General features: G+C 34.7%; 1 protein-coding gene across 4 annotated transcripts in view; it reads left to right on the forward strand.

Moving 5' to 3' along the window:
* IBTK (inhibitor of Bruton tyrosine kinase) overlaps positions 1-13,482 on the forward strand; it is an 82,855-nt gene that overhangs the window by 49,495 nt on the left and 19,878 nt on the right. For 2 of the 4 annotated variants that reach the window (XM_080663517.1, XM_080663518.1), the window contains exons 20-25: positions 401-522; positions 2,086-2,198; positions 4,205-4,353; positions 6,004-6,167; positions 8,329-8,421; positions 8,967-9,110. In XM_080663517.1, the coding sequence (XP_080519643.1) occupies positions 401-522; positions 2,086-2,198; positions 4,205-4,353; positions 6,004-6,167; positions 8,329-8,421; positions 8,967-9,110 (785 nt within the window). The remainder of the gene's footprint in view (positions 1-400; positions 523-2,085; positions 2,199-4,204; positions 4,354-6,003; positions 6,168-8,328; positions 8,422-8,966; positions 9,111-13,482) is intronic. The other 2 variants (XM_080663519.1, XM_080663520.1) reach the window with 1 other exon arrangement.

A 13,482-nucleotide genomic window follows, 5' to 3' on the forward strand; every position in this document is an offset into this window, starting at 1 on the left:
ATATTTTTATTGATTTCAGAGAGGAAGGGAGAGAGAGAGAAACATCAATGATGAGAGAGAATCATTGATCGGCTGCCTCCCACATACCCACTCCTGGGGATTGAGCCTGCAACCCGGCCATGTGCCCTTGACTGGGAATCGAACCCGGGATCCTTCAGGGCTAGTTTGTATTTTTAATAAAGGGGTACTTTTCTGTCAAGGTTTTTTTTTGTCCCCCATGCCTTAATGGAATAATCTTTTATTTAATCAACCCCTTGATTTAAATTTAGAAAGCCATTAGGCATTCTAGACTTTTTCTAGTTAATGTCACTATATATTAAAACAAATGGTATATTATATCAATTTTTAAAGAGATCTTTGTAAATTTTGTATTTAAAAGGTGACATATTTTTTTCTGTAGATTCCAGCAATGGATAAAAGAGTCATTACTCCATATCAGGATGGACCAGATATTAGCTACCTGGAACTAGAAGATGGAGATACTTTTTTGAAAGAAGAAATAAATATGGAACAAAATAATTCGTAAGCTTTGTTTTCTTTTTTTTTTCTTCTCCCCTTCCCTCCCCATTCCAGATCTTGGACACTTTCATATTGACATTGAAAGAAAAAAATTGAGAAACCTGACATAAGACATGCATTTATGCTCATTCTTAGCCTTAGTGTACTACAAAGTAAATGAATACTTTATATTTGCAGATATAACAAAATTTCCTGTAAATATGAAAGGACTGTAGCCTTCAGATTAAACTACCTTCTCAAGCATTTATCTTAACTACCTTCCCAAGCCCTGCTGAGGTTAAAGAAATAAAAAGCATGATGCACTAAAGCCCAGAGAGCAGGAAAGGGGAAGATAGCAGTCACGAGGTGATGACAGCTTTGGGTGTTGGAAAGAGGTTGCTGAGCAGTAATGACAGAACAGAACAAAACTAAAACATAATTCTGGAAAGACGTAAGAATTAGAGGTAGAAGACAAGAGAGAGAAAAAATCAGAGCAAGTGGTTGGATTTGGAAAAGAGCATTGATTTCTTTCTGAACCCCATTCAACTAAGTGATTGCTCCTGCCCCACGTTGGTATGAAGACTAGATTTATAGAGAAACTAACTGGTTCAAGAGATGTGGCCTACAATGACTTAACATTAGGGAGTCCTTCAGCAAAGTATTCCAGATTCTAGATAATGTCCATTACTAGGCCTACCATTTGACTAGCCCTGCTTAGAATTTCCAATTCATGTTTGAGGCTCCCTTATCAACTGCTAACAGAATTAGTTCACTTGGTAAATGACTTAAAATCTTTGGTTGTTCAAGTCATTTACTACATATATGCAATGTATTACGTGTGTATGTGTAGTAGCCCACTATGTAGCTCACTGAAAACTGCTCTTGGGTTCTGATATATTCTTTTTCTTTTCTTTTTTTTAATTCCTTTTCTAGAGTTTGTTAGCATTTGGGATACTTGGCAGTTTGTAGATGTATGACATGTTATTATATTAAAAATTATAATAAAATTATTAGCATTGACATGTTATCCTTTACAAAATAATAGTATTCATAGCAGACCTGTATAACTTGAAATTATAGAATGAAATCTGTAATTTTTAGTGAAAGGTAGTTGTAGTCCTCATAGATAATTTTATTTTTCCTTTCCTGATTAATAATACTTAATTTAGGGAATTAAGTATTCCTTTAAATGCTTTAAAGTTATCAGCAAATATCTCTCATTCAAGATTATAGTTTATAATAGCTTTTATATGAACATGTGCAGTATTTTACTTTTCAAAGAATTTTCTCATATACCATCTTCTAACTTTCACAGAAATGCTAGGGTTAGAATAAGTAATAGTAACACACGGAAGTTCAGTGAAATTGAGGAATTTGCTCTAGATCACATAGATAAATGTGACCAGCATGCATATCCTTATGTTTTTCTTTTTTAATATTTATTTTTATTTTTTTAAAGTTGATTTCACCAAGGGAGAGGGAGAGAGAGTCATGGCCAGGCCTTATGTGTTTTTTCAACATGCATAGTTCTTTTGTTTCATTTTAATTTATTTTTTAAAAGTGATTTTTATGTTTCCTATTTCCTAGGGAAAGTATGTTCAAGAAGGCCAAAACAAAAGCAAAAAAGAAGCCACGTAAACGTTCAGATAGTTCTGGAGGTTATAACCTTTCAGATATTATTCAGAGCCTACCATCTACAGGTTAGTGGAAAGTGTTTTAGGATGTATTTCCGGATTTAATCTTTCATGTCTCTATTCTTTTACCTAATTCATTTGACATGCACTAAATACTAATATATGCTATTTGCTGGGGCTACTGAAATAGAAAATTGTAAAAAAAAAAACTGTTTTAGGGTTAGGGTGGTTACAGAAAGTGATAGTAGTTGTGATAAGTACTCTGAAGTTTGCTGTGGGACACAGAAACTAGTCTGAGAAGACAGGAAGGATCTCTTAGACTGGAAAGTGATACTTGAGCTGGATCTTGAAGAATGAAGTTAGTTAAGAAAAGGAGGCAGATGGACCTACTAAGAGAAGTGGGTAATATGTTTCCAAGCCTAGAGGCAATAGAAAGAACTGCACATTTCTTGTGCATATAGTTCAGCATGGCCCAGCCATATATATAGGTTGTGTGCAGATAGGAGATGGGTTGGAGAGGGTCATATTTTGGAGAGTATTGCATATTTTATGCCAAATTAAGGTATTTAGATTTTATTCTGAAGACTGTGGTTAGCTATCGATGGATTTTTAAGGCAGATTGAAAGGTTAAATTTAATTGGGGGCCAAAAACATCTATTCTGGAAAAAAAATTGAGTATGAGGCAAATTTTATCAAGGACAGTTGTGCAAAGGCTTAACATTTATTTGCTTTGATCTTTAAAGTTACACAAAAGACATTCTGTGAAAAATATATTTTTACCCCAAACAATTGTTGGCTACTTTAATCATCCTCTTTATTTATTAGATTTATTTCTGATCGACTTTTAGGAACATTTCAGTATTAAATAATGCTCTCTTAGATAAAAATTTGCCTCCCTGAAAAGTATTTAAAATATTGTAGTTAAAAAAACAAAACCTTGAATGTTATTTCTGAACTCTATTTTAGCAGTGATTACCATAAAAAAGGCATATATATGATCAAAGTGATTTACTTCCAAAAGAATAATACTTATTTGAATATATGAGTTGCTATCCTTTATTTGCTTTTAAATCAATTGTATAACTTTTAGTTACAGCCCATATAATGTGTTTATTTTGGTTATTTTGCAACTTCATTTAGATTGTACTAAATTTGAAATACGAACTGAAGCAAAATTTACTTTTTATTCTGTTTATATTTGCTATGATGCTGACCAGCTAATGAATCTGGATACCAGGTATGGCAGGGAGACAAGTATTTAGCCTGCTTAAGAGAGGAAATGGTATATACATTTCATAACAGCTCTTCCTTTAGGTAATAAGCTAACTAAAAATAGCTCTTAATCCACAGATTTTTTTCTTTTTTTAATGCGGAAGAAAACCCTCAAACAGACCATAGTTGGCTTCAGGGCTACTGGGCCAATCTGGTGGCTAGCTGAGAGGTAGAAAGGCTACGATGCTCCCCCATACAGAATGGGGCCAGTCCTCCTCTGTGAGGGTGCAAATACCTCTGTACAGAGAGGTAGTTGTGAAAGGAAAAGGGCAGGGGACTGAAGTTTGTCTTTGTTTTTATTTGGAAAAATAAAGTTCTGAGTTGCTTTCATTCTTTCTTTTGTTAATCCTCACCTGAGGATATTTTCCATTGATTCTTAGAGAGGGTGAAAGGGAGGGAGAGAAACATCCATGTGAAAGAGACACTTGATTGGTTGCTTTCAGCAAATGCCCCGACCAGGGGCAGGGATCTAGTCTACAACTGAGGTACGTGCCCTTGATTGGAACTGAACCCAGGACCCTTCAGTCTGCAAGCCGATGCTGTCCACTGAACCAAACCAGCCAGGAACCTGAATTGCTTTTTTAAAGCATATCCCAGAGAACTGTCTTCCTTGGGATAATTGCATAATTGGTATATAATTAGAACTATTGCGTAAAATGTAGATTTTTTTTTTTTTTAGCTTGAATTATTAAGATTTTGGTAGAGTGGCTATAATTTAAATGTTAAGTCTAGTTAAGTGGAAGTTTTGGCTTTATTTGGTTTATTGTGTGTAATATATATTTTTTAAATTTACTTTTTAGGATTATTAAAGTCTGGTAAGACCAATTCTGTGGAATCTCTTCCAGAACTGTTGACATCAGACTCTGAAGGAAGCTATGCAGGAGTGGGTAGTCCTAGAGATTTACAGTCCCCTGATTTCACAACAGCATTTCATTCAGATAAAATTGAGGTTTGTTTTTACTTGTCTGTTAATGTACTCTTTCCTTAACTTCAAAATTTAGGCGTATAGACAGTTTATCTTTATATGTTATTATATAAATCAATCAGGATAGTGTTTTGAAGTAAAAATAACAAAAACCTAATTAATGACAATATATGCCGTTAGTTTTCTCAAATTTGCATAATGTTTCTAGTTTTAAAGATTTTAATGGCAGTTTTGAGCACTTTATGAAAATATAGGAACACTGTATAAACATATTGGAAAATATATTATAGCTAAGTTATTTGGAAATTATTTTGTGTAATGTCAGTTAGCATCACCTAAAAATTGTCAAAGGAAAATGATTTGAATGTAAGCTTATATTTAAATCCTGCAGTCTCTTCTCCATAGTGTTAACTGAAGCAGTACTCTCTGGAATGGAGTTCTCGTAATCTAGCACAATTTACATTAAGCGGCAGTAATTCATTTTCTTCACCTGAACACAAAATTATAATAGCATTTTATTTTATTTTTATTGACTTAAGAGAGGAAGGGTGAGAGATAGAAACCTCAATGATGAGAGAGAATCATTGATCGGCTGCCTCCTGCATGCCCCACTGTGGGGATCGAGCCTGCAACCTGGGCATATGCCCTGACTGGGAATTGAACTGTGACCTTCTGGTTCATAGGTCAATGCTCAACCGCTGAGCCACGCTGGCCAGGCTAATTTTCTATTTTAATCCTCACCTGAGTATATGTTCTTTTATTGATTTTTAGAGAGAGAGAAACATCAATCAGTTGCCTCCCATACACTCTTCTTGTACTGGGGACCAAATTGCAACCTAGGTATGTGTATTGACTAGGAATCGAATCTCAACCTTTTAGTGTATGGGAAGATGTTCCAATTAACTGAGCCACCTGGCCAGGGCCATGGACTTTAATTTTTAAGTTACTGCTTCATATCTTATTTGAATAACTTTTATTAACATTTTTGCTTAATTCTCATGTAAACAGGGATTTAATATGTAAACTTGTTTTCCTAAAAATTATTCCCAAAGCTCACAGTAATTGGGTTATAGTCACTGATTTGTTTTGAGAATTGGTTAAGGCACTAAACTGTGGAAGAACTGAATTAAAAATGCTAGCTGATTATTGTCATACTAGAGGCCTGGTGCACAAAATTCGTACACTGGGGGCGGGGGGGGGGGGGGGCTCAGCCCGGTCTATGCCCTCTCGCAGTCTGGGAGCCCTTGGGGAATGTCTGCCTGCTGGCTTAGGGGGCCTAAGCCGACAGGTGGGACCCCCCTCTCTCCTTACCGCCCGCCTGCTCGCTGCTCCTTACTGCTTGGCTCGCTGCTCTTTAGCACTGCAGCAGAGGCAGGAGAGGCTCCTGCCACCGCCACTGCGCTCTGAGCCTGGCTTCTGGCTGACTGGCGCTCCCCCTGTGGGAGCGCACTGACCACCAGGGGGTAGCTCCTGCGTTGAGTGTCTGCCCCCTGGTGGTCATTGCGCATCATAGCGACTGGTCATTCTGGTTGTTCCACCTTAATGGTCACTTTGGCTTTTATTATAAAGATGATTTTACTCTTTAATATAATTTCTTTAAGTGCCAACAGTATTAGCTGCTCTGCTAGGAGCTGGCTTTTTTTATTCACTTTTTAAATGTTTCTTTACTCCCAGGGGAAAAAGAAACCATATGTTAATGGTACACCTCCTACATATTTCAGAGAAGATTTAAAACCATGGGAAAAATCACCAATACTTAAAATATCTGCTCCACAGCCCATTCCGAGTAACAGAATTGATAGTTCAAGCTCTTCTAGTTGGGCTGCTGGCTCTTTCAGGTAGGATATTCATTTTTTTGCCATAGTCTGAAAAATATAATTCATTTTTAGTCAAATGAATATTTTTAATGAAGCATATTTAAAAATATGAATGCAGGCAAACCTCGTTTCTAGACCAAGTTGTTCACAGAAAAAATGTTTCAGTTTGCTGATAACCTCAAAACCACCTCTCTGGAAACAATCTGAAGATTAGCTATTGTTAGTGGCAAAATCGAAGATTAGCACAATTTTAAAACATAAAGAGGTCATCAAGAATGCTATAACGTTGCTAGGGTGTGAAAGTGCTCATAAAACAACAATCACAGGCAATTGAAGAGTTAGAAAACCTGTTGTTGATTTAAATAAATTAGAAGCAGGTAGCTGGTGACAGGAGGCAATGGTATGTGAAAAAGCAAAGATGCCACAAACTGACCTCATGAAAGACAGTCCTGTAAAGAACGCTGAAAGTGATTCCTTTAAGGCTAGTAGAAGGTGATTTGATAAATTTAAGAAAAGAAATGTTTAAAAATTAAAAAGTACATGAGACATGTACTGTATAAAAGAAAGGTTAAGACGGGGGATCATTTGTGGGTCTAGAATGGATTAATTCAGTTTACATTATTTCTAATGGGGAAAAATGATTGTTTTCAAACAAATTGCTTCTCGAACACCCTTCTGGAACAAATTTAATTTGAGAACCGAGGTTTCACTGGATAGATTTCTAACATAATACACAGAAAATTACCTTAATGTATACAAATTACTAACCAGTTAAAATAGGCTCCTTTTTTCCAGACAATTTAATTACCTTTGTATTGTCATCAGTGAATATTAGTAAATACTATCACACACATAATAGTGACTTGATATCATCTTTTTATGGGGTGAGGGTGTAGGGCAGGGGTGGGCAAACTTTTTGACTCGAGGGCCACAATGGGTTCTTAAACTGGACTGGAGGGCCGGAACAAAAGCATGGATGGAGTGTTTGTGTGAACTAATATAAATTCAAAGTAAAGGAGTGGAGGGGAGAGCAAGAGAACCGGATAGAACAGCCGGATCCGGCCCGCGGGCCGTAGTTTGCCCAAGGCTGGTGTAGGGGGAGGATAATATACATTAGTTAAAAATCCCACTCAGGAAGACCATTTTGTCATTTGTAGGCTTACTTTTTTTTTTTTTTGTACATTAAGGGTTATCTAAGATCTCACAAACTGTATTATCACAGTTAATTTTTAGAGGCTATTCATTTAATGTTAATACTGTGCTTTTAACTTAACCTATATTTTATTCATATTTTTAAATTTAGAAAAGTCAGTTTTTAAAACTGAAGGAGTAGATATTAAAATACAGTATTCTTTTTCAGCATTTATTGAACTGTGCTTCATTTTATATACCTACTATGGTTTATAATATTCTAAAACTGTCAATTAACTTACCAATTATATTATCTGGGTAATATCTATAATTACTTTGAAATATGCTGTATTTTGCACAGTTGGAACATGGATTATTATGTCGCAGTGTACGTTACTTCATGGTCTAAGGATAGTTTAGAAGTTAGTCTCAAATGTTTTTGCCTAAGTAAACATATTAGACTACCTTTTATTAAATTTTTTTAAAAATATGTTTTTATTGGTTTCAGAGAGAGAAAGGGAGAAGAGGAAAGAGAAAGAAACATTAATAGGCTGCCTCCTGTATTCTCCCTATTGGGGGTCAAGCCTACAACATGGGCATGTGCCCTGACTAGGCGCTCCTGGATCATGGGTTGATGCTCAACTACTGAACCACACTGGCTGGGCTGGGCTAGACTATTTTTAAAACATGTTTTATGAATAGATTGGTGTAAAGTCAGAAAAATATATTGGCTATTTCTGAAGATTGTAGAATTTTTTTCTCATTATGGTGTCAGATAAGTTATGAATCTATTGCTTGGCATTTTTTTTTTCTTTAAGAGTTTGTTATATTACTTACCATTATGATTTTGGATGCATTTAAATAGTTATTTATGTGTGTATAAAATTAGCTTTCATTCAAAATTTTTTTGAAGTTGTCCACAGCTGATGAAGCCAACCTAAATTATCCTCTCATTATAAACCTTATATATAATTTACAGTTTTGGTGAAGTTTGGAGGTAGGACTTTATGGAAAAATGAATGCATTGTAAAGTAACTTTTATGTCTTTTAGTCCTGTTAGCCCTCCTATCATGGATCTCAGAACCATCATGCAAATTGAAGAAAACAGACAAAAATGTGGAGCTACGCCAAAGACAAATTTGGGGTTTGTTTAAAAAAATCATTTAAAAAAAAGGAAAGTCCATGTTTTGTTGTAGTTCTGCACTAAAGAATTGGAAAGACCTACAGAACTTTTCCTACTACTTTTTTTCATTTTATGTTAAAGTTCATTATAAGCTCTTTCCTAGGTAGCTTAGCCTCTAATACATATTTCTTAAATATGTGCTAAAGATTTAGTTGGGTTAATAGTCCAACTCTTGTGAAGTACAGTATTAAATGCCAGAAACTTGCCCTTAAAATGATCATTGTGGACTAGTTCTGATGCAAGTGTGTGTATTAGTAAGTGGAAAGCTCATATGTAGGTATTACTTGATTATTGATAGTATAAACTGATATTGTCACTGTTGATTCTTGTGGTCATTTTGATCCAGTAGTAGTAAAACCACATCAGATAAAGAGAAAGCAACATAATTACCTATAACCTTTGTTAAGCAGAAATTGTTAATTGGTTTAATTTGTAGCAAAATTATTTCTTACAGAATTGAACTTTCTCAGAGGTAGTGAAACTAATTAATTTAACTTAATTTCTAGCAAAGTGATTTCTCCTGGAGTCAAACTTTCTCAGAAACAACGAAAAATGATTGCAATGAATACCAAAGAAAATAATTCAGGAGTGAATAGCACGGAAACAGCTTTAACTGCTCCTTCAAAAACCTCAAAACCAGCATATGCGTGGTATGGTCTAATTTTTAATAAGCATAGATCTGTGCATTATTAGCTTTTAAAGTAATTCTTGGCTTCTATGTCTTATTTCCCCATCTTTTTAAATATTTAATTTTCCTCTTTGTTTTTAGTTAGAACAGTTCCTTGGGAAATAAAGACAAGTTTTTGTTGTTGTTTTTTTTTTAAATATATTTTGTTGATTTTTTTTACAGAGAGGAAGGGAGAGGGATAGAGAGTTAGAAACATCGATGAGAGAGAAACATCGATCAGCTGCCTTCTGCACACCCCCTACTGGGGATGTGCCCGCAACCAAGGTACATGCCCTTGACCGGAATCGAACCTGGGACCCTTCAGTCCGCAGGCCGACGCTCTATCCACTGAGCCAAACCAGTTAGGGCAATGTTGTTGTTGTTTTGACAGTACATCATGGTGTTCAAAAGTTTTTTGTATTTTAACTAGTGTTTATTGCGAAAGCATTTTACAGGAGCATTCTGATTTTTTTCATGTTTTATAAGAAATAATATACAGGGGTGGGTAAAAGAAGGTTTACAGTTGTGAGTATGCAAAACAGAGTTTATTCTTGTATTTTTAAATTATTTATTTGAGCACTTATGAAATTGTACCTAAGTGCATTGTGACATTCTTTTGAATAAAGCTATTTTAATAATCAGAACCTGCATGTCTTTTTCCATATGAACAGCTATAAATCTACTTTTGCCAACACCTGTATATTATAGAAAAATTTGATTAGAGCAAACTTGTTTTTTACCACCTTAATTTCTTTGTCCTTCTGTGTGCATCATGAATATTTTTACATTATTATATAATCAAAACTTGTCATTGTTTATAAGCAGGGCCATTTACATAACATTGAATAAGTTTTCTCTATTAAAATTTACCCAAAATGGCAGCATTAATAGGAATAATCTTCCAGAAGCTTAGATAGCAATTTTGAGATTGTACTTTCTGCTCCCCTCTTTTCTTTGTAACTGATTAGAATTGATTGCCAATCATTATAATTAGGAAAAGTATGGGTAGTGTGAAGGGCAAGAAGGAATTCAGAACCCTGTTTCTCACAAGCATTGAAAAGGATCTTGGAAGCTACCTTTGTTTTGGGGGAATTCCTTCACTGCCTCTAAAGCCATATTTTTTTTTTTGAGATGAAATATTTTTCCCAATTAAAATGTAAATTATTTTGAGGGAGACAACTCTTTATTTTGAATGCCACCAGTGGGCCTAAATTGGTGTCTTATAGCCACTAGTAGATCAAAAGCATGATCACAGAAAAAGAAAGCCCAAGTAAAAAAGTATGTAAAACTTTAGACAAAGGCTTTTATTCTCTCAAATCATAACATATTTAGTATCTAGAGAACTCTTTGTTTGTCTTTTTCATACTCTTGATTAAGGAAAACGCATGTTTTAACTGCTACCCCATAAACCCTACAGAGGCAGTGATCAAATCAGTCTTATACATTGCCTTACCACCAAAAACAAGAACAGTGCCTTGCCTGTAGAAGGTACACAGCAAATACAAACAAGGGAAATTCCCAGGATGACAGTTTAGGGAAGTGTAAAGATAACAGATATTCAGTAGGCCTCTATCACTAGTGATTTTTAATCACATTTTCCTTCTGTCAGGATAAAGAAGGGGCAATCCTCTAAGCAGGGAGAATAGGGAAAATATCTGATATTCCCTACCACTCCACAAGTAAACTGAACTATTTTTCATGTTTACGTCCGTCCTCAGAGTGCCTACTTTAGGATTTGATACATAAGATGAGACCAATGTGTGAGCCTTTTCAAGGTTTTGGGTTTTTATACTGTATCACCACTTGATGGCAATTAGGTTTCCTTTATTTCTACTACATCAGTGATCCTTCTAGCTCTTTTCCATCCTCCAAAACTAGTACTAGTTTTAGTTTACTATTGTCTTATTGCTTTATTCTGTTTGCCTTTCTGATGACATGCCTGTTCACTGTATATGTGATTTCAGGGAAAAGGATTAAGGTAGTCATTTATCTGAAACTTCAGAGTTTGATTTTCAAATTTAGGAAAAAATTTCCCCCAGTAATTATTAGCAACATAATGTCAGATTCCCATGTTGAAGAGATTAAGTTTCAAAAGAAATTTATTATGGCATATTGAAGAAAATTCTAAAAACAGGAAGAAAGATGCCAAAAAATTTGGCCCAAATGTAATCAGGTTATTTTTCCTTGAAAATTAATTTGGTGGCTATGACATGTAAGTAATGTTTATTATACATTTATTTGATGAAAATGTGATTGGAACATTTAAATACAAACAAATGAATAATGGGTTTTAGGGTACCAAGAAAATTTATCTAACTGACCAGTTATAGATAATTTAGTTCTGAATTATCAAAGTGAGAATTATCTGAATTGCCATAAAATTTATGCCCTTTTCATGATTTCTTGCAACCATAGTTTTGGTATCTGAAGGATCTTTTAAAGTTCATTTCTCATAAATTCTTTTGAAATTATGTACTGCTTTTATTTATACTCTTTAACAGTGGGCTGAGGTAACTTAATAAAAAATATATATGTAAGATATATGTCAATATATATGTATAAACAATATATATATAAAGTAAGCATTTACATATAATTTATTATTGGTTATGGAAATTTTATCCTAAGTTAATGGCATAGATGAGAAAACATTTGTTAGAAATTTTAAGAACACATTTATATAAAATGATTGATTGGTATTCCTGCAGTTTGATTTATATTAGGTATAAATGGAAATAATTACCATTAGGTCGTCCCTCACTAACCCCCCTGCTGGCTTGGTCAGTCATTTGGTCGTCCCTTACCCCCCTGCCGACCTGGGCGTAGGCAGCCATCTTGTGAGGGCATGAGGGTTAATTTGCATATTACCTCTTTATTATATAGTATTAAGGTTAATGTACAATTCATTAGCAAATCACAAGTTAGCCTTCTTCATCTGCCTCTGGTTGTAATAAGGATTTTTACTAGTTTGTTCAAACATTCATTCACCTAGTCCATGACTCCCAGCATATAGTTGTACTCCTGCTGTTTGCAGTTAGATGTGACAGTAAGTATTAAAAGTGACTGGTTCTTACACTAGCATGAAGTTCTAGCCAGTTGACTTTTAAATCTAATGTGAAAACACCAAGTATATATGGGAGTTGGCCACTTTGCATTATCCAGTGTTTTACTTGGAGAAATAAATCTTCAGTGGAAGAAGTCTTTGTGGCCTGGCTTGATTTCTGACTGTAAATTCTTCCAAATCCCATTTAGAGCTAGCGTATAAGTTATAGACTTATTTCAATTATTAACTTTTTAGAGCTAGGAATTTTGTTCATTTAAGCAAAATTTTTAGGGCTGCTTTAGCTGAGAAACAAATCTTGATTAAATTTTTGTGTGGATACAAATACCTACAAATGCTTCTCCGTGAATTTCCTCTAGTTGCTATGATGGAAAATGGCCAGAGCCTGTGAGTTAGGAAAGTAAAATCATAGGAAATCAGACTCTCTTTCAAAGTATGGTATGATCAGCGGAAAGAATAATAGAACTCATTTGAAGAAACCTGCGTAAGACATTTTATAGGTAACTACTATATTTACCTATATTTACTCTTAAGGAGATGTTATAAATGAAAAAAAAAAAAGCTTTTAGGGTACAGATTACCACATCTAGAAGTCCCTGAATTACCATTATGGTGAATCTGACAACTTGTGCTTTTTATACACATCATTGTGAAGTTTTTGTGTTTAGAGATGTGAATTGCTTGTAGGAGACATTCAGCAGATTTTCTGGCAAGAGTGTTTGCCAGCATGTTCCCAAATGACTAATGATACAATACTTTACACCATAGCTACCCTGTTTACCAGTAGAAACCTTCAGGTGCTTTTTGGGAGGAGAAAGGAATTGGTAAGGAAATGGGGAGTGGTTCTTTTGTATATATATAAAAACTTTTTAATGTTCTGTGTATATATGTATTTTGGGGAAATTTTAAAGTCAGAGACAGGTAAATTCCTTTTGAAGTATTTTTAGTAGGCCATGTTGCTGATACAAATCTATAAAGAAAATTTCAGTCATAATGAGCTAAGATTTTAGGGTAAATGACTTAAATGTGGATACAGCAGTAGAGTAGTATAGTGATTAGGCTGGGGTTCTGGAGTGAGCCTTGCCTGAATTTAATTGGTAGAGCTATTACTTGGTAGCATTGTGAACTTAGATCAGTTATTTAACCTTTCTCTGTCTTACTTTTCTTGTTTATAAATAGAGCTAAAAATAGTTTCTGTTTCACAAGGGTACTGTGAAGGTTTCACAGTACCTATTTCATAGGCGGTAGTATATGGAATACATTTAACACAGCACCATCAATATTACATAAACAA

This window comes from Plecotus auritus (genome assembly GCF_963455305.1).
Source record: "Plecotus auritus genome assembly, chromosome: 4".
NCBI classification, from domain to species: Eukaryota; Metazoa; Chordata; class Mammalia; order Chiroptera; family Vespertilionidae; genus Plecotus; species Plecotus auritus.